At 42.6% G+C, this 21,673-nt stretch overlaps 1 protein-coding gene across 1 annotated transcript in view; it reads left to right on the top strand.

The window, feature by feature from the left end:
- Positions 1-21,673, top strand: part of LOC143284568 (uncharacterized) — an 82,476-nt gene that overhangs the window by 11,411 nt on the left and 49,392 nt on the right. The window contains exons 2-3 of the mRNA XM_076591359.1: positions 5,956-6,139; positions 14,935-15,213. Coding sequence (XP_076447474.1) covers positions 5,996-6,139; positions 14,935-15,213 — 423 coding nt within the window. The 5' untranslated portion in view covers positions 5,956-5,995. The remainder of the gene's footprint in view (positions 1-5,955; positions 6,140-14,934; positions 15,214-21,673) is intronic.

Here is a 21,673-nt window from a genome sequence, read left to right as displayed (position 1 = left end):
CACATGTGTGAACTGAAGTTCTTTCAAGGTATTTATCCGTCACTGTGAATGATGGTGTTGGTGTTCTAATGCCCAAACCTTCTTTTTTTTTTTTTTTCTTTTTTTTTCATATTTGACAGCAAGATGTGAATGGTGTGACATGTATGCACCAGTGTTTTAAGACAACTTCTTTTACATGTATAACTTTTCAACAACAACAACAACAACAACAAAATACTAATAATTTTTGGGGGTGTACCAGAATTTTGGGGGTCATTTTTGTTGATGGTGATAGGCTGATGCTGCTGCTTCGATGGGGGTCCATTGAGGTTTGGAACTGCTAGTCAAGGCTGTACTCTTATTGCTCTTATGTTTTTTCATATTTGACAATAAGATGTGTGACGTGTATGCACCAATGTTTTAAGACAAGTTCTTTTACATGTATAACTTTTCAACAACAACAACAACAAAAATTACTAATAATTTTTTGGGGGTGTACCAGAATTTTGGGGGTCATTTTTGTTGATGGTGATAGGCTGATGCTGCTGCTTCTATGGGGGTCCATTGAGGTTTGGAACTGCTCTTATAATGAATATCCCAGTGTCAACCAGGCTGAGAGATCTATACACACTCCTGCAGGGTTGGTCGGGGAATTGGAGCAAAACACTCCCTAGGAGGACTGCGAAGTGGATCAGACCCTTTCCTGTGTGGTCCAGGTTTTCCTATAGCACAAACAATCTTTCCATTGCACACACGCAATATTTCCATAGCACACACACACACACACACACACACACACACACACACACACACACACACACACACACAATCTTTCCATTGCACACACACAATATTTCCATAGCACACACACACATGCACACACGCACGCATGCACATGCACACACACACACACACACACACACACACACACACACACACACAATCTTTCCATTGCACACACACAATATTTCCATAGCACACACACACACACACACACACACACACACACACACACACACACAATCTTTTCATTCCACACACACAATATTTCCATTGCGCGCGCACACAAAACACACACACACACACACACACACACAATCTTTTCATTCCACACACACAATATTTCCATTGCGCGCGCGCACACACACACACACGCACACACACACACACACACACAATCTTTCCATAGCACACACACACAGCCAAGATTTCCATAGCACACACAGTTCTTGGTAAGAGTCGGCTATTTAAAAAAAAAAATTTTTTTTTAATAAATTAAAAAAACCCACTCCGATTGGCAACCCACGTCTTCCCAATCACCAGTCCACAATTGCTAACCACTCCACCACGGGAGCAAAGTTTTGACTGTGTGTGTCATCCATGCAAATTGACAAGTCAGATTGGAGGCGTTTTTTGTCCCAGCACTTGTCATTTAAAAAAATTTAAAAAATTAAAAAAAAAATGGGGTGGGGGGGCAGAGGTGAAACTTTAATTGTCAGGAACATTTGAGAATTGACTAAACAGCCTAGTCGTGACACTGAGAGCTGTTTATCTTGGACAGGCGTTGGTCGTTTCATACCGTTCTGGTGTTGTTGTCAGTTTTCAAGGAGGCGTCAGAGTGTGCAAACAGTTCCATATAAGCAACACCATATCTGCTGTTAAAAAAAAAAAAAGAAAAAAGAAATTAAAAAAAAAAAAAAAAGAAGGAAAAAAAAGGCAGCTTCTTCTTCTTCTTCTGCGTTCGTGGGCTGCAACTCCCATGTTCACTCGTATGCATACGAGTGGGCTTTTACGTGTATGACCGTTTTTACCCCGCCATGTAGGCAGCCATACTCCGTTTTCGGGGGTGTGCATGCTGGGTATGTTCTTGTTTCCATAACCCACCAAACGATGACTTGGATTACAGGATCTTTAACGTGCGTATTTGATCTTCTGCTTGCATATACACACGAAGGGGGTTCAGGCACTAGCAGGTCTGCACATATGTTGACCTGGGAGATTGTAAAAATCTCCACCCTTTACCCACCAGGCGCCGTCACCGTGATTCGAACCCGTGACTCTCAGATTGACAGTCCAACGCTTTAACCACTCGGCTATTGCGCCCATCTAAAAAGGCAGCAAATGCCCAGCTTTTGCATAATCCCAATGTGCTGATCTGGCCTGCAGAGCCTATCCCAGGTTTGTCACATCATTCTGGATGATGGGGCCACCTTGCTGAAAGGGGCAGAGTTTTTGGACTATCATTCCGAGGGCTCAGAATGCAACCACAGGATGCTAGAAGTCTTTCAGTATAAATAGCATCCTCGCCTTCTGGAAATTCTGTGCTGTCCTGTTTTCTTCTCTCTTTTTCTCTTTCTGTTTCTGTTTTGTTCTTCACTTCATTTCAATTCAGTTCAAAATACTTTATTATCTGCTTCAACCAAAAACAGAAAATTTTCTTTAGGCTCACTTAAAATAAAATGCCCGTCAGCAAAAATCAAAGAAAAAAAGACAAAAAAAAACTACTGACACACCCTTCACTTATCACCATGCACACATCAATTATTATGTAAAAAGAAAAACATGTGGGTAATATACTATTACATTATGATTTAGAGTGTAACAACTGTGTGTGTGTTGCGTGTGTGTCCGTGCCTGTGCATGCATCGTTTTGTGCGTGTGCATGCACGCGCGCGCATGCGTGTGTGTGCCTGCGTGTTGAGTGATGTGTGCGCGCACGCGCATGCGAGTATGTGTGCGTTTCAATCATTATAAAAAGGAGAATATTCAGTAAGATAATAATAACATTTAAAAAGACAAATGCTCATCAGATAAAACCGAAAAACGAATGAGCAACTGGCACACCCTTCCTTGATCACAGCGTACATATGAACTATCATGTTAAAAGAAAACATTTAGATAAGAAAACAAAAATTACATTTTAAGATAAAGTGAAGCATTCAATGATATAAAAGGAAAATATTCAGTAAGATAATTATAACATTTAAGAACATGAAAACAGTTGAAGGGTCAACACCGCCACCAAGACTAAAAGCATGTAAAACCCCTTTCATGCCCGTCTATGGCAAAACAATAACACTGAGCACGCGCGCGCACACACGCACGCACGCACACACATGCACGCACCCACACACTTCTCCTCTCACCCCCTCCCCTCACTTCTTGTTTATTTTCTTCCTTCACTACTGTGCACTTGTGCTGCCTTCCCAGTCCTTTCCCATTTCTGGTGGTGGTTTTTTCCATCAAGCGTTGACACTTTTTTTTCCCCTGTCTTTTCTGCAGTCTGTGATGTATTCTCTGTGCTGTTCTGCTCTAGTGACTAGGTGGTGATGTTTTAAACCCTGGGATGGGCACAAGCTGCCCATTCTGCGGTGTTATTTGCCTATATTATATATATATACATATATATATAGAGAGAGAGAGAGATTTTTATGTATTCTTTGTGTGACTGATTCCCCCCCCCCCACCCCCCACCCCTTTTTTTTTTTTTTTTTTTTTTTTGATGAAAATTCTTGTAATCTGGGTATGATAAATTAAGTGGAAGTGCTTACTTACGTCCTCAGCTTGCAGCCCAGTTTCATTTGCATCAAAACAACAACAAAAGAATACTTGATGAAAGGAGCTATGTGTCATGATCTGTGTTGTTTTTTCAGGATTTCTTTTCTTACTTAAAGCTATGACAGGGTTTTGTGTTTAGCTGCTGTTGAATTTTTTATTTAGTTGGGGAATCGTGTCTAGCACTGTTGACTGAACTAAAAGCATTAATCCATTCAACCCTAGGGAGTTGGCAGCCTCGGCAGACTTCCGTGTCATATTGGTATGGAAAAATGCAGAAAGTTGACTGAAACTGACCAGGTTTTTCTCCTAATTGACACGTGTGGACACAGCCAGAAATACTGTAGATGTTAGGTCCTGTTTGCTTGCATTTTATTATGCACGTGCAGGAACGTGGAAACCATTTTAGTGGAACAAACTTTGACCCCAGAGCAATGCTTGGGTGAGGGTTCAACGAGTTAACTCACTCAGTACGGCCAGTCCTCTCTTCTCCTCTACACAGACCCCTCGGATGTCCAGTGGGTGTCTGAATGACTCAACCTTTAGCTTCCGTCGTCAGAATTGTGGTATTCTTTGTCAACATTCACCTCTTCAGTATAAGAGCCTTCCGCTTGCAATATTTTGATGGTGGTAATTGGGGTGAAACGCTGTTAGCGTCGTCTCTTTCGCCATTCATATGGAGAGAGTTAACATGGAATGTTTGAGGCTTGCACAGGTGCATGATGGTACCACAATCCCTTTCTTGCACGTTTGTGTACACATGCTTTGACAGGCCGGCTTAAGCATGTGAGGGTAGCCAGTGGGTCTCAATCCCTCAGTGAGGTAGGAACTTTGCTCAGTGGACCAGTCGGAAGAAACCTTCATAGTTCAGCAGGTTAGAAGGTGTATGCAGTAGAGCCGTGTGGATTGCATGGGGCATGACTGAGGCACAGAAGACGTCATGGCCATCCTCTGCTGCCAATGAAGACTTCAGACATGATGATTCTCACTACCTCTGAAATCTGGCTTCTGCAGCCGAGAGAATAGGACTGCTCCTGTGCAACAGACGGCTAACACTTTAAAAACTCTCCCGCATAGGGTTGTTTTGGGGGTTTTTTCTGGGAAGTGTGATCTAGATCTACTCTGCAGCATCAGCAGACTTCCGGTGCCCTGTGTGCTCAAAAGTCTGCAAATCCAGACTTGGTCTGCAGAGTCACTCCCGTGTGAACAGACAGCTGCACATTCATGTCTTCCGTGAAACCAAGGGAAAGTTCAGTTCTGTTCAGTGGCTCAGGTAGGCAGGCGTCACTGGGTTCTGACAAGTCTGTAAACGCTACACCACATCCGCAAAGCAGATGCGTGACCAGCAGTGTTACCAGCACGCTTGGTCAGGTCTTGAGGGGAAAAAAAATTATTAAGAAATATGAAAAACTAAATGAATGATAACAAAGAATTTAAGATATAATGGTAATGATAACAACAGTAATAATGATGATAATATTGATAATAATGATGATAATGATAATGATGATGGTAATGATAAATAAAGGAACTAAACACACACACACACACACACACACACACACACACACACACACACACACACACACATTCCTATATATCAAGCACACACATTAAAGGTCCCCAAATCCATGTCCAGCATTTAGTAGGTTTTTTGATGATGGTGGTGGTGTTTTCGATTTGTTTTTCGTTTGTAATCCGCTTGCAAATAATTGATGGAATGGTCCGATGCTTATGCCCATGAATATGACAGGTACCTGTGCCTAATTTTCTTATCTGGTTGTTGTTGTTGTTTTTGTTTTGTTTTTGTTTTTTTTTACATTTTTCACCTGGTTATATGGGATCGCCATTCACAGCTTTTCAGCCCTGATATAATCATGTGTGGTAGGCTGAGCTTTCATAACACTGATGTAAATAATGAATTATGGTGGTGTTCATTGACACCTGTTTTGACTATCTAAAGACATGCGCATGTTTCTTCTTTCAAAATCATTGTCAGCATTTGATGAGTAGGTGATTCTGATGTGTGTGTGTGTGTGTGTGTGTGTCACTGACATTTAACAGCTGATTCTGGTGTGTGTGTGTGTGTGTAAATGTGTGCGTGTGTGTTGTGTTTATTATTTTCTGCTATCACCAACATTAAGACTGATTCTGACGTGTGTGCGTGTATGTGTGTGTGTGTGTGTGTGTGTGTGTGTGTGTGCATATGTGTTGTGTTTATTTTTTCAGCTATTTCCAGCATTAACATTGATTATGATGTGCATGATTTCGTGCGGACATGTGTGTTTGTGTGTATGTGTGTGCGCTTGTGCTTTCGTGTGCATGTGTGTGTGAGTGTATGCATGTGTGTATGGTGCGTTTGTGTGCACGTGTGTGTGTGTGTTTGTGTGTGTGTGTTCATTTATTCTTTTTCTGTTCCAGATTCTTGAGCAGCATTTAACACGTGGTGACTGCGGCTGTCATGGGTAACGGTGCGTCCGCCTCTGAACCCACCACACCCCGAAACGTCTCCAGCTCTCCTCGTCGCAACCACTCCACCCCGGCCATCTCCCAGAGCAACTCGCACTCACAGCGGCCAGCCAGAGGCAACTTCAGTGAAGTGCAGGTCAGTATTTCTTTATTTCTTTATTTATTTATTTATTTATTTATTATTATTATTATTTTATTATTATTATTATTACTACTTCCTTTTTTATATTATAATTATTATTTATTTATTGATTTATTTATTGATTTATGTAAGCTTATCTATTATTTATTCACCTTTTTTTTTCTCAAGGCCTGACTAAGCGCGTTGGGTTACGCTGCTGGTCAGGCATCTGCTTGGCAGATGTGGTGTAGCGTATATGGATTTGTCCGAACGCAGTGACGCCTCCTTGAGCTACTGAAACTGAAACTGCAGGTCAGTAGGAAAAAGATTGGGAGTAAAGATGTATTGTATTGTATTGCATTGTTAGTCCAGTTCGTGTCAGTTCCTAACTGAACACGTAATCTTTTTTCATCACCTGGGTAGGTGCCCAGTCACACACCTTGGTGGAACGGGAAAAATCAGGTGTATCAGTAGCTCAAGGAGGCGTCACTGCGTTCGGACAAATCCATATACGCTGCACCACATCTGCCAAGCAGATGCCTGACCAGCAGCGTAACCCAACACGCTTAGTCAGGCCTTGAGAAAAAAATTTGATTAAAAAAATTATAGTAGTGATCATATCAGTAAATGAAAATAAAAGACAATAATGATGATAAGTAAGCAAATAAGCAAATAAATGTAAAATATACAGACACACATTCACACACACACACACACACACACACACACACACACACACACACACACAGCACCTGGTGCTGAATCAGGACCTGACCACTGGTGGACACTGGGTCAGAAGTCTGTTGTCCTTACCAACTTCTGCCAAGATGCCCCTACGTCATTAAATGTGGAGTGATGGCCTAGAGGTAACGCGTCCGCCTACGAAGCGATAGAATCCGAATGTGCTGGTTTGAATCACGGCCCAGTCGCCAATATTTTCTCCCCCTCCACTAGACCTTGAGTGGTGGTCTGGACGCTAGTCATTCAGATGAGACGATAAACCATGGTCCCGTGTGCAGCATGTACTTGGCGCATGTAAAAGAACCCACAGCAACAAAAGGGTTGTCCCTGGCAAAATTCTGTAGAGAAATCCACTTTGTTAGGGAAAGGAAATAAAACTGCAAAATACCAAAAAATGGGTGGCGCTCTCAGTGTAGCGATGCACTCTCCCTGGGGAGAACAGCCCAGATTTCACACAGAGAAATCTGTTGTGACAATAAAGAGAAATACAATACAATACAGTCGGGTGAACTTTTGTGGGTTCCTGGCCAGGATTTTTATTTGATAGATATTTACTTGAAGCTTAAATTGGATTAAAAGTAAAGTGAATTATCTGGTTTGATATATTTGAAATGAAATTAAATGAAAAAAAACAAACTCTGTGTGTGTGTTTGTCTATAGATACACATAAACACACACACACACACACACACAGCGCACACACATCCATACACACACACACGCATACAAACACACACACACACACACACACACACACTCACACACACACACACACACACACACACACACACACACACACACACACACACACACATTCCTACATGAGTAGGTTCGGCATGTTCCAGGATAGGCAGAGTCAGGTAGACTGGTGATGAGAAAAGAAGACAAACACAAACCAGGCCCAGTCAAACCACTTGCCTTACTTCGCCACATGTTAACACTTGTCAGACTTCCTCATTGCTGTAATGACGGAGAAAACAAACCCTTAACTATTCAAAGAAAGTAGGGTAAAGGGAATGAGAGTGGGGAGGGTGATATATATATATATATATATATATATATATATATACATACATACACATACATACATACATTTTTTCTTTCTTTTTTGTATCTATGTATGTATGTATGTATGTATATGTAACAAAGTACACTTGGTGGTAAGGGGGATTACTGTATTTTGATAAGAGGATTAAAACATTAAAAAGAATGATTTTTGGATCAATCTTGGAATGGATCTATCCTGTCCGCGACGCCACTTTTGTAGCCGTGTCGTGTTAACCCGTAGCCGTGTCGTGTTAACCCGTAGCCGTGTCGTGTTAACCCGTAGCCGTGTTGTGTTAACCCGAGTGGTATATTATGAAAGGGGACGGTACAAAAGAATTACTGATTTACTGAATGCAAACTGAAAGGATAGTAAAGATCCACGCGCAGGTACATATATATGTATATATATGTATGTGTGTGTGTGTGTATATATATATATGTGTGTGTGTGTTTGTGTGTGTCACTCTGTGTGTGTGTGTGTGTCTGTATGAGTGTGTGTGTGTCTGTATGAGTGTGTGTTTGTGTGTGTCACTCTGTGTGTGTGTGTGTGTGTGTGTCACTGTGTGTGTGTGTGTGTGTGGCTGTCAGAGCATGTGGACTTGCATTCAGTCCTGCGCACAAGGAAGCGGAGAGACTCTAAAATGCCATTTCAAGTAGCGATGGGTCGGGGTCCACCGTTTCAGCCATGGTGGGTAAATAAAAGATGCGTGACAGGCCGAGCGCTTCAGCACAGGTTTATGAATAAAAGATGAGGCAGCTCAGTTAGAAAGGGGTTCACAGGTAATCAGAAACTGATGGGTTTTTTTTTTTTCTATCTGTCTAAAGGAGTGGCTTTTTTCTATGTCTCCGTTCTGTGATAAATGCTCTGTCATGCCTGCATGGAGGCGTAAATCTTTCGAAAGGTGTGGGTGGGAGGGAGGGATGATGTTGGCAGCGTGGAGAAACGGGAGGGAATGGCCAGGACGGTGATTGGGGGACATGTACTTCCAGTCATGCATGTCGCCTGCTGTTTTCTCAGTGTGGTTGTGGATTTAAAAACAAAACAAAAACACACACATTTTTTTCTGTATTGCCCATTTATCTTCCTTACAGAAAATATATGCTTTTACCCATGCCATTGAGAAATTAATCCAGATTTTTTTTCTACACCTACCTGTTTTTTGTGAAAATTTCCTGGCAAATAGGATTCATTTATTTGCTAAATCCCTTGGCATGCAAAAGGGTAAGATGTCAGTCAGAACATAAGCAAAAGGGAGGACAGACCCTTAATCCTTTCACTTCCGGCCGCAGATATATCCACATTTTAGGGGTAACTGCATTATCAACCGTCCAGCAACTCATTTGAATATGCTTACTTCCTTGCAAATTTTGAGTGCCCTGATGAGCATTCAAAGCAATATCTCAGCAAGTTTTGGCTCGATTTTGATGCAGTTTTTTGCGTTTAGTAAAGCAAAAAGCAGTAATATATATATATATATATATATATATATATATATATATATATATATATATATATATATATATATATATATATATCGGGTGCCCCCCAAAAAAGTGAACTGCTTTTTGACAAGTATTTTCTCAGTGATAGAAAAACCGAATTCATTGAAAAATTTCACACAGTAACCTTAGGGTATCATCAACAAGTCCACAAGATATCTAAAAGTTTGGACGCAAATTATGTGAGTACTGTCAAATTCAAAACAGCATTCAAAAAGCGGTTCACTTTTCTGGGGGACACCCGATATTATCTTGGTCTTTGTCTCCAGGGGTGGTTCTTGTCTTGTTTCTGTCCGTCTGTCTCTCTTCCTCCCTCTTTCCCAAGAGCTCTCCTCTGTGGCACATTTCATTGTCTGTCTTGGTCTTTGTTTGGGTGGTTCTTGTCTTGTTTCTGTCCGTCTGTCTCTCTCTCTCTCTCCCCCCTCTTTCCCTAGAGCTCTCCTCTGTGGCACATTTCATTGTCTGTCTTGGTCTTTGTCTGGGTGGTTCTTGTCTTGTTTCTGTCCGTCTGTCTCTCTTCCTCCCTCTTTTCCTAGAGCTCTCCTCTGTGGCACATTAAATTGTCTGTCTTGGTCTTTGTCTGGGTGGTTCTTGTCTTGTTTCTGTCCGTCTGTCTCTTTCCCTCTCTTTCCCTAGAGCTCTCCTCTGTGGCACATTAAATTGTCTGTCTTGGTCTTTGTCTGGGTGGTTCTTGTCTTGTTTCTGTCCGTCTGTCTCTCCCCCCCCCCCCTTTCCCTAGTGCTCTCCTCTGTGGCACATTGAATTGTCTGTCTTGGTCTTTGTCTGGGTGGTTCTTGTCTTGTTTCTGTCCGTCTGTCTCTCTCCCCCCCTCTTTCCCTCTCTCCTCTGTGGCACATTTCATTGTCTGTCTTGGTCTTTGTCTGGGTGGTTCTTGTCTTGTTTCTGTCCGTCTGTCTCTCTTCCCCCCTCTTTCCCTAGAGCTCTCCTCTGTGGCACATTTCATTGTCTGTCTTGGTCTTTGTCTGGGTGGTTCTTGTCTTGTTTCTGTCCGTCTGTCTCTCTCTCTCTCTCCCCCCCCCCCCAGCCCCCCCCCCACACCCCCCCCCCTTTGCCTAGAGCTCTCCTCTGTGGCACATTAAATTGTCTGCCTTGGTCTTTGTCTGGGTGGTTCTTGTCTTGTTTCTGTCCGTCTGTCTCTTCCCCCCCTCCCTCCCCCCCCCCTAGAGCTCTCCTCTGTGGCACATTTCATTGTCTGTCAGTCTCTGTCTCTGATAGAAGTCGGGGGGCATCCTTCCTTTGAATGTGTCATGTGTCTTTTGTCATGTTTTTAAGAAGTGAAAATGACTGTTGTTTGTTGCAAAGAAAAGTTTAAAAGTTAAAGGTTAAAGATCTCATAGCTTTTTTTTTTTTTTTTTACAGCCATCAAGGCGGTGAATTCACATTGACTGTGGCTCAGGCGTGGCTTAGAATTAGAAAGGCTGAGGCCAAGTCCTCTCTTTAACTGCAGTTTTGACCTTACCTGACCACAGTAAGGTACCCCGTTCATTTACACCTGGGCGGAGTGAGGGGGAAATTGGAGTTAGGTGTCTTTCTCAGGGACACAACACCTTGGGTCGTAAACCGCACGTGATGAAGGGAACTGAGACTCTCTCTCTCTCTCTCTCTCTCTCTCTCTCTCTCTCTCTCTCTCCCTCTCCCCCTCTCTCTCTCGCTCTCTCTCTCTCTCGTCCTTTTTGCCAAGGTGAACTAGAAGATGAATACCATTTATTGTTTGTTTGTTCTGTATATATTGATTTACGGACAGAATTTCTTCAAGACTGTTTAAACATGTCTCTTAGTTCACCTCTTCGATCAAACAACAAGCAGAGAAATTTCCATGCATCAAAATTTATTTTCCGTGCGATGAAAAGGAGAAGTCATATACTCAGACCTAATTAAGTAGAGTTAATGTCAAGTCCATGAACATTATGATATTGTGTCATCTGTTCAAGTTTTATAATAACCCTTCCTATGCCCACCCCCAGTTCCCTGGTTTTGAATTGTGGTCCCTGGCCAAAGTTCATTAAAACATTTTCGTTCGTTTGTTCTCTCTCTCTCTCTCTCTCTCTCTCTCTCTCTCTCTCTCTCTCTCTCTCTTTCTCTACTACTTCTTATCAGTCAGTGTCCTGTCCCCCTTCCTCCACCCCCTGCCATCCCCCTCACCTGAGTATATTGTACAGTCAGTCAGTGCCCTTGGGTGCATGTCTCTTTCTTTCTTCCTCTTTTTTATTTTTATTTTAAAGCATTTATCTGTTTATTTATCTGTTTATTTATCTATTCATTGATTTATTCATTGATTTAACTATTTTGATATGTCCTTTCTTTCTCCACTCCTGTCATGTATTTGTTTATTAATTAATTAATTTATTTATTTATTTATTTGTTTGTTCATCTACTTTGATATTTTCTTTCTTTCTCCACTCCTGTCATGTATTTATTTATTTATTTATTTATTTATTTGTTCATCTACTTTGATCTGTTCTCTCTTTCTCACTCCTGCCGTGTAGTTAAGTGTCTTGTCTGCCATGCTAACGTTTGTTTTTGTTTTTTTCTGTAGCATGAATGTGTCGTGTATTTTGTGATAGTGGTGCGTGAGTGTGTGTAGAAGGTGTGTGTGTGTGTTTGGGGAGGGGGGGGGGTGGGGGTTGCAGGGGTGTTTTCGAATTGACTGTCCTTGGTTTTGTCTTGTGATTATTATGTTGTTGAGACTCCATGCATTAAATGAAAAGAAGAAAAAAAAAGAGCTTAGCTGTTTATCTCATAACAAAAATAAAGAATTTTGTATTGTCTTGTCCCCAGCCGCTGTGAACCACTGTGAACGTTTCCTAACACCCTGTCCCCTCTGTTAACCAGGTAAACCACACTGTGAACGTTTCCTAACACCCCGTCCCCTCTGTGACCCAGGTGAACCACACTGTGAACGTTTCCTAACACCCTGTCCCCTCTGTGACCCAGGTAACCACACTGTAAACGTTTCCTAACACCCTATCTGTGAACCAGGTAAACCACACTGTAAAAGTTTCCTAACACCCCGCCCCCTCTGTGACCCCAGGTGAACCACACTGTAAACGTTTCCTAACACCCTGTCCCCTCTGTGACCCAGGTAAACCACACTGTAAACGTTTCCTAACACCCAATCTGTGACCCAGGTGAACCACACTGTAAACGTTTCCTAACACCCTGTCCCCTCTGTGACCCAGGTAAACCACACTGTAAACGTTTCCTAACACCGTATCTGTGACCCAGGTGAACCACACTGTAAACATTTCCTAACACCCTGTCCCCTCTGTGACCCAGGTGAACCACACTGTGAACGTTTCCTAACACCCTGTCCCCTCTGTGACCCAGGTGAACCACACTGTGAACGTTTCCTAACACCCCGTCCCCTCTGTGACCCAGGTGAACCACACTGTAAACATTTCCTAACATCCCGTCCCCTCTGTGACCCAGGTGAACCACACTGTAAACGTTAACTAACACCCTCTGTGACCCAGGTGAACCACACTGTAAACGTTTCCTAACACCCTGTCCCCTCTGTGACCCAGGTGAACCACACTGTAAACATTTCCTAACACCCTGTCCCCTATGTGACCCAGGTGAACCACACTGTAAACGTTTCCTAACACCCTGTCCCCTCTGTGACCCAGGTGAACCACACTGTAAACGTTTCCTAACACCCTTTCTGTGACCCAGGTGAACCACACTGTAAACGTTTCCTAACACCCTGTCCCCTCTTTGACCCAGGTGAACCACACTGTAAACGTTTCCTAACACCCTATCTGTGACCCAGGTGAACCACACTGTAAATGTTTCCTAACACCTTGTCCCCTCTTTGACCCAGGTGAACCACACTGTAAACATTTCCTAACACCCTGTCCCCTCTGTGACCCAGGTGAACCACACTGTAAACATTTCCTAACACCCTGTCCCCTCTGTGACCCAGGTGAACCACACTGTAAATGTTTCCTAACACCCTGTCCCCTCTGTGAGCCAGGTGAACCACACTGTAAACGTTTCCTAACACCCTTTCTGTGACCCAGGTGAACCACACTGTAAACGTTTCCTAACACCCTGTCCCCTCTTTGACCCAGGTGAGCCACACTGTAAATGTTTCCTGACACCCTATCTGTGACCCAGGTGAACCACACTGTAAAGATTTCCTAACACCCTGTCCCCTCTGTGATCCAGGTGAACCACACTGTAAACGTTTCCTAACACCCTGTCCCCTCTGTGACCCAGGTAAACCACACTGTAAACGTTTCCTAACACCCTATCTGTGACCCAGGTGAACCACACTGTAAACGTTTCCTAACACCCTGTCCCCTCTGTGACCCAGGTGAACCACACTGTAAACGTTTCCTAACACCGTATCTGTGACCCAGGTGAACCACACTGTAAACGTTTCCTAACACCCTGTCCCCTCTGTGACCCAGGTGAACCACACTGTAAACATTTCCTAACACCCTGTCCCCTCTGTGACCCAGGTGAACCACACTGTAAACATTTCCTAACACCCTGTCCCCTCTGTGACCCAGGTGAACCACACTGTAAATGTTTCCTAACACCCTATCTGACCCAGGTGAACCACACTGTAAATGTTTTCTAACACCCTACCCCGTCTGTGACCCAGGTGAACCACACTGTAAACGTTTCCTAACACCCTACCCCGTCTGTGACCCAGGTGAACCACACTGTAAACATTTCCTAACACCCTGTCCCCTCTGTGACCCAGGTGAACCACACTGTAAATGCTTACTAACACCCTGTCCCCTCTGTGTGACCCAGGTGAACCACACTGTAAATGCTTCCTAACACCCTGTCCCCTCTGTGTGACCCAGGTGAACCACACTGTAAATGCTTCCTAACACCCTGCCCCCTCTGTGTGACCCAGGTGAACCACACTGTAAATGCATACTAACACCCCGTCCCCTCTGTGTGACCCAGGTGAACCACACTGTAAATGCTTACTAACACCCTGTCCCCTCTGTGTGACCCAGGTGAACCACACTGTAAACATTTTCTAACACCCCGTCCCCTCTGTGTGACCCAGATGAACCACACTGTAAATGCTTACTAACACCCTGTCCCCTCTGTGACCCCAGGTGAACCACACTGTAAATGTTTCCTAACACCCCGTCCCCTCTGTGTGACCCAGGTGAACCACACTGTAAATGCTTACTAACACCCTGTCCCTTCTGTGACCCCAGGTGAACCACACTGTAAATGCTTACTAACACCCCGTCCTCTCTGTGTGACCCAGGTGAACCACACTGTAAATGTTTCCTAACACCCCGTCCCCTCTGTGACCCAGGTGAACCACACTGTAAATGCTTACTAACACCCTGTCCCTTCTGTGACCCCAGGTGAACCACACTGTAAATGTTTCCTAACACCCCGTCCCCTCTGTGTGACCCAGGTGAACCACACTGTAAATGCTTACTAACACCCCGTCCCCTCTGTGTGACCCCAGGTGAACCACACTGTAAATGTTTCCTAACACCCCGTCCCCTCTGTGACCCCAGGTGAACCACAGCGGCAACCACGAGCGGCAGGACCACAGGTCAGAAGGTCAGCGTCGGAGTGATGCTCGGCAGCAGGCAGCCCTGGAGCACCAACGAAAAGTAGCTGCGGCCCACGCCCAGCGAGAGCGGCAGGAGGAGTCCCGCACACCACGGGGGGGCGGGGGCGGCGGAGGTGGGGGCGAGTCCCTCACCCATGGCGCCCCCCGGCACAGCAGTCGACACAAGGGGGAGAGCAGTCAGGGTCGAAAGCAGGCCCCGCCCCCTGCAAACATGGCGTCGGTAAGTCTTTTTTTGGGGGTGGGGGGTAGAGGGGGGAGGGGATGAGGGGGTGTTGTTGTGGGGCACCTAGAGTTTGGGACATTTCGTTTTTACACTCCAATGTGCAAGGGCAATGCTTGTTTGGCAAGGAGAGAAAGTTCAAAGGAAATGGTAGAAAAAGTGCTAGTGCTAATGTTGGGCAGTGTTTGTTTGAAAAAGTGCTTAATTTTTTTTTCTTCTTTTTTTCTTTTTACACCCCTGAATTTGGGATATTTTGTTTCCTATATTACGGTTGATGATGATGAATGAGGACAGGAGTGATGAAGATTCTTATTTGTTTGAAAAAGTGCTTTTTTTTTTCTTTTTCTTTTTTCTTTTTTTTTTTTTACACCCCTGAATTTGGGATATTTTGTTTCCTATAATACGGTTGATGACGATGATGAATGAGGACAGGAGCGATGAAGATTCTGTTAGGGGGGTCCTTTTGGGTTCAGGACTTACTTGACATGTTGATTTTTTTTATATTCCGGCTGTCAAGCAGGCCGAGAGATACAGACACATGCAGTGTTGGTCAGGAAACTGGAGCTAACACTCACTAAGAATCGATCATGAAATGGGTGACTCTCAACTGTGTTGTCCCTTACTTCCCATCTGATCCCATAGCACACTCAGCTCTGGGTAGGAGCTGGCTGTGGGCCGAAAAAAAGTATCTTCTTGATATGTGTGGTGTGCCCGAATAGAAGAGACGGAGGAAGGAACTTTGTTGCATGTCCCATCACGTACCTAAACTGAGTTATGGTATACAACCACAAAATCCTTTATTCATGTGTTTTTGAACATCGGGTGTATATCGTAATCATTGCAAGCCTACAAAACAAATCAGTTTCAGTCAGCACAGAAAGGTTGTTTATGTATAAATGATGTTTGAAATCTTTTGCAAACAGAAATGGTGTATGCCTTACCTTAAAACTGATTGGATAAAAAGTTGTGATATCAATGATTTTATTTCACTTATAAAATGACTGAGTTTTCCCCACAGATGCAGAAGAAGCTGATGTGTGTGTGTGTGTGTGTGCGCGCGCGCGCGTGCGTGTGGTGTGTATGCGATTTGTATTTTAGGGATAAATCATTAGAAGCTTACTTTCAAATTTGTATGCATGTGTGGATCTAAGATATTTTAGATATGCTAATTATGGCCAAGCACAGCTTTATATTGTTATGTTAAAGAAAGTGATTTTTACATACAAACAAGTCATTTGATATTATGATTTGCAAAACAGACGAAAGTCGTAAGTTTCTTTATGTGTTTGATGTCTATAATCTTTACTAACTGGTTTGAGATATTGTACATGTTGTGAGTGTATCTATATTGTTTTCAGTGAAATAAAATAACGGATGATATTTCCGAACATGAACATAATGAGCTATCACAAGTTGTTTCTTTTTTCCACCTTAGTTGCAAGCATTTCTTTTCCTTTTTGGGGAGATGGAGGAGGAGGGAGGGTTGTGGGGGGGGGGGGGGGGGCTATGGAGGAGGGGGTTGAAAGGATGGGAATGGATTTTCTTTTTCATCTGTCCAATTCGCAACCGTCATCAACTTGCTGATGACTCTGTGGTGGTTGATATATGCTGGGTGTTTTCTGTCATGTTTCCATAACCCACCCAACACTGCAGCACTGACAGCCTTTGATGTGTGGAGGTGTTTGTACATTCCTTCTTCATTTTTTTGGTTTTGTTTTTTGTTTTGTTCCCTTCAGATTTTATTTACAGTGAACCTTTGATCTCTTTCAGCTTTGATGTTTGATGAAAGAGGTATTATGTCTGGGTGGGTGGCCATGGGTTTAAATGATGGTGTTAGTGTTTTAGCTGATGTGTGTGTCCTTTTCATTCATGCTTACCTTCTTCTTCTTCTTCTGCTTTCGTGGGCTGCAACTCCCACGTACACTCGCATGTACACGAGTGGGCTTTCACGTGCATGACCGTTTTTACCCCGCCATGTAGGCAGCCATGCTCCGTTTTCGGGGGTGTGCATGCTGGGTATGTTTTTGTTTCCATAACCCACCGAACGTTGACATGGATTACAGGATCTTTAACGTTCGTATTTGATCATCTGCATGCATTTACACACGAAGGGGGTTCAGGCACTAGCAGGTCTGCACATATGTTGACCTGGGAGATCGTAAAAATCTCCACCCTTTACCCACCAGGCGCCGTCACTGTGATTCGAACCCGGGCCCCTCAAATTGAAAGTCCAATGCTTTAACCACTTGGCTATTGCGCCCGCCATTCATGCTTACCAAAACAAAACAAAAAAGAAGAAAAGTTCAGTTGCATGAAGTTCTTCAAAACAACATTAACAATAAGAAACAAACCTTAGTGATTTGAATAAACCCTGGAGTATTTTTAAAAATTTTACATGTCAGTCAAGAATTGTTTAATCCCATTGATAAGGTAAAGATGTTTTGGTGTTTTGGGTTGTTGTTGTTTTTTTTTCTATGTTGAAGATTTTATTCCCATATGCATGATATAGATGTGTGTCTATTGGACATTGTAGTCATTGTTTATGCACTCATGGAACATTTTATTTGAAACTAACAACATGTTTTATTCGACAGAATGGTGTTTATATATATATATATATATATATATATATATATATCCCTTCTTTTCTTGTCTTATATTTTATTTCTTTTTTACCCATTATCTCAGTTGAGAGAATCAAGGTTGGCTCACTTTTCATGAATTTGTCTCATCTTCATTGGACTATGGCCATTTTAGATATTTAGATTCATAACTATATCATTTGTTTGTCTTATTTCTAAAAGAAATGCTATAATTTTTTTTCTAAATACACACGTACACTCACACACACACAAACACACACAAACACACACACACACACACACAATACACATGCACATATGTTCATGTTTAATGTGCAGTTTTTGATCAGAAAAGAAAAGAGGAAAGTCAGTTGATGATGGATGATACTTTGTGTGCGCATGCGTATGTGTGTGATTGTGTGTGTTAGTGTGTGTGCTTATATGCATGCATGTGAGTGTGAGTGTGTGTGTTTATGATGATGTGCATGTCTGAGAAAATGATGAGTGTGAAATAGTAATATTCTGCCCCCTCCTACCCATCTCCCACCTCTACCCCCCACCCCACCCTCCTCCCAATTCTCCGAATCTTTTCATGCTTACCAATACGTCATTTTGAAATAATTTTGTAATATTATTATTCAAATGGATGTCATTAATAATCGCAGCACCAAAATATCAGTTAACAAGCACCTTGTGTTTGTTCATCGTGTTGTTCCCATGGTGTACACTCCTCCAGACATGTTGTCCATTCATTATGTATACATTGCATGCTGCTGCCCACTGGATTGTAACCATGGTGAGTGAATCGGTTTCCATGGAGTCCAGAGCCCTGACACTGCCCCTGGTGCTTTTGTTGTTTGGCTTCTGTGTGGATAGCCAGTGTTGTCTGTCTCCTGAGACAGTTGCTGGACCATCGTCATTGTCGGATTCATTTCTGAGATTGAGGATTTTCATTGTTTTAGAGAAGATTTCTTTTTGATTATATGGACATATATTCTTCCTTTTTTTCTTTTCTTTTTTTAAATGAAGATTGATATTTGTTAGAATAACTTTTAAGACCATACACTCATGAAAAAAAAAATGCTCACAGCCATAGCTCTCAGACTACCATTGGGGCTGCCTTCATGAGCTGGTGTTTTTTTGTTTTTCTGAAGACTGACAAGAACTTGAGTTTTGTGCATGCTGTCCTGTTGCTATTGCTTTAGAAGAATCTTCTTTTTAAATCTAAAAAGAATTCATATCCAGTTGTTGCTGTTTTTTTGTATTGTTTTTTTTGATCAGAACTAAATGTGGTGAATTTGTGATGGCGACATTTTTGCGAGAGAAGATGGATGAGGTAGATTTTTTTTTCCCCAATGTTTTTTTTGTTGTTGTTTTATGTCAGTTTAGATTTGAAGGAGGGGTGGGGTGGGCAATACAAGGGAGTTCAGTGTCAGAAGGTGTGAGTCATTTAAGCTCTTTTGATTTTGTTGCATTTCTAATATTCTGCTTCTTTTTGGAAGAGAGGGGTGGTGGGGGTCAGTGGGGTAGCAACAGAATGGGCAAATTTTTAAGCTCTTGTGATTATGTGTTGCGTTTCTTACTTGTTCCTCCCCCCCCCCCCACCCCCCCACACACCTCTCCACCCCCCCTTCTTCTTTTATTCCTGTTGTTGTGTTGTCATCTTTATGTCATGAAAATAAGTTGTTTGATTGACACAACCAGTACTTAAAACCACACACACACACACACACACACACACACACACACACACACACACACACAACTCCAGCCTCTGTTCAAGTGTGGGTACATGTGTGTTTATGTGTGCTTCTGAAGCTGACCATTCCATCGCTGCTGTGAGTGTGATGCGCCAGCATGTGAAATCCCTGACAGTCACACAAACATTGAATCCACTCTGTTTGAAAATGACGGACATCCTAAAACAGATGAAACATATTGATTTGTTCATCTCGTTTGCCAGATATTTTGTTTGTCAACTATACAAATCAAACCAACCGCAACCAAACATAAGAGAATTTTTACAAAGACCTGAACAATAAGTACGAACTTGAAAAATATAAACGTTTTGTGTAATCAAAACAATCTGAATTCAGTAGATAGAAAATGTTTATCGACACCAGGGACTTCTTTTTTTTTCTTTTCTTTTTTTCTACTGAATTACTTGTCCTGATTTCACCATAGAAATGTACCTGTGCTTGATTTGACCTTGTATGTGTGACTGTCCTGCTGCCAACAGTGTTACTCTTCTATGTGAACTGAAGTTTTACATTGATCCTGCGAATTGCTTTGGTGATGTATCTGTTGTCTTGTGTCGTTGTTTTTTCTTCTTCTTCTTTGTGTGTGCATTAGAAAAGTAATTAAAAGCAAGCAAACAAATAAACAAAACAAACCAAAAAAACAAAAATAAAAATCATTATGCAAACTGGTTTAAAGAGCATGAGAGGAAAATAACAGAACCGATTGCCCAAACTCAAAAACAGTTGTTGTTGGAGGTGGGGGTGATAGGTAATGATAATGATGATAATAATGATAATTATTATGATTGTTATTATAATCGGAATTATAATAATGATAGGAAGAAGAAGAATGATAACAACAAAAAGTTGTATAGCGCTGGATCTTTTGCTGAGACTTCTTCTCTACTTCTTTGTTCGTGGGCTGCACCTCCAACATTCACTCGTATGCACACGAGTGGGCTCTTACGTGTATGACCATTTTTATCCTGCCATGTACGCAGCCATTCTCCGTTTTCAGTGTTGTGCATGCTGGGTATGTTCTTGTTTCCATAACCCACCGAACGCTGACATGGATTACAGGATCTTTAACATGCGTATTTGATCTTCTACTGGCGTATACACACGAACAGGGTTCAGGCACGAGCAGGTCTGCACATATGTTGACCTGGGAGATCAGAAAAAATCTCCACCCTTTACTCACCAGGTTGAGTGTCCAACGCTTCAACCACTCGGCTTTAGCGCCCATCTGAAACAAAGGGATGACTGGACAAAGCGTGATGGTCTCTGTTTCTTTAACGCTTCGACACCCACCCTGCCTTCAAATATGTCCAAGTCTAGCAAAACAGTATTGATCGGAAACGGTTAACATATGTCCCATTTGTGTGTGTGTGTGTGTGTGTGTGTGTGTGTGTGTGTGTGTGTGAGGAAATCAATAGGATAAGTGTAGTCAACCACACTCTGCTTTGCATTATTGATTTCTGTGGAGGAGTTGGCTGGTGTGACAGAGAGACACTGTGAGACACTGGGACAAAGAGAGAGAGTGAGAGAGAGAGAGAGACATTGATTGATTGATTGGTAATCTTTGTTTCCAAGGGTGACAGATAAGCAAAGTACACCTTCACCAACTTGCCTCCACCCCTCCTCTCTTTCTCCAGCTTTTTTTTTTTTTTTTTTTCTCCCTCCCCTCAAAACATTCCTAAGTGCGTTGGGTTACGCTGCTGGTCAGGCACCTGCTTCGCAGATGTGCTGGGTATATTTACCCAGATTCAAACACTCGACTGTTGGCCGCCATTCTTTCTCTGTCTCTGGACCTTGCGATTGGAATGAACTTCCTCTTTCGCTAAGTCAAGTCTCCACACTCAGCTCTTTCAAGTCTGGCCTTAAAACCCACCTCTTCCCAAAATAGCCTCTCTTGCTTGCCCTTCCTTGTCTTTAGTTTCAACATTTTTAGAGTTATGCATGCGTGCGAATGACTGGTGCGAAAGCGCTTTGATTTGTCTCTGTACAAGATTCAGTGCTATATAAATACCATTATTATTATTATTATTATTTGTGGGTTTGTCCGAACACAGTGACGCCTCCTTTGAGTGACTGCACTGCCTGGGCTGAAGCACTTTGTTATAGCCTTCAGCCTGAAAA

Source organism: Babylonia areolata, chromosome 8, assembly GCF_041734735.1.
Source record: "Babylonia areolata isolate BAREFJ2019XMU chromosome 8, ASM4173473v1, whole genome shotgun sequence".
NCBI lineage: Eukaryota > Metazoa > Mollusca > Gastropoda > Neogastropoda > Buccinidae > Babylonia > Babylonia areolata.
This window is presented reverse-complemented; position numbering and strand designations above follow the sequence as displayed.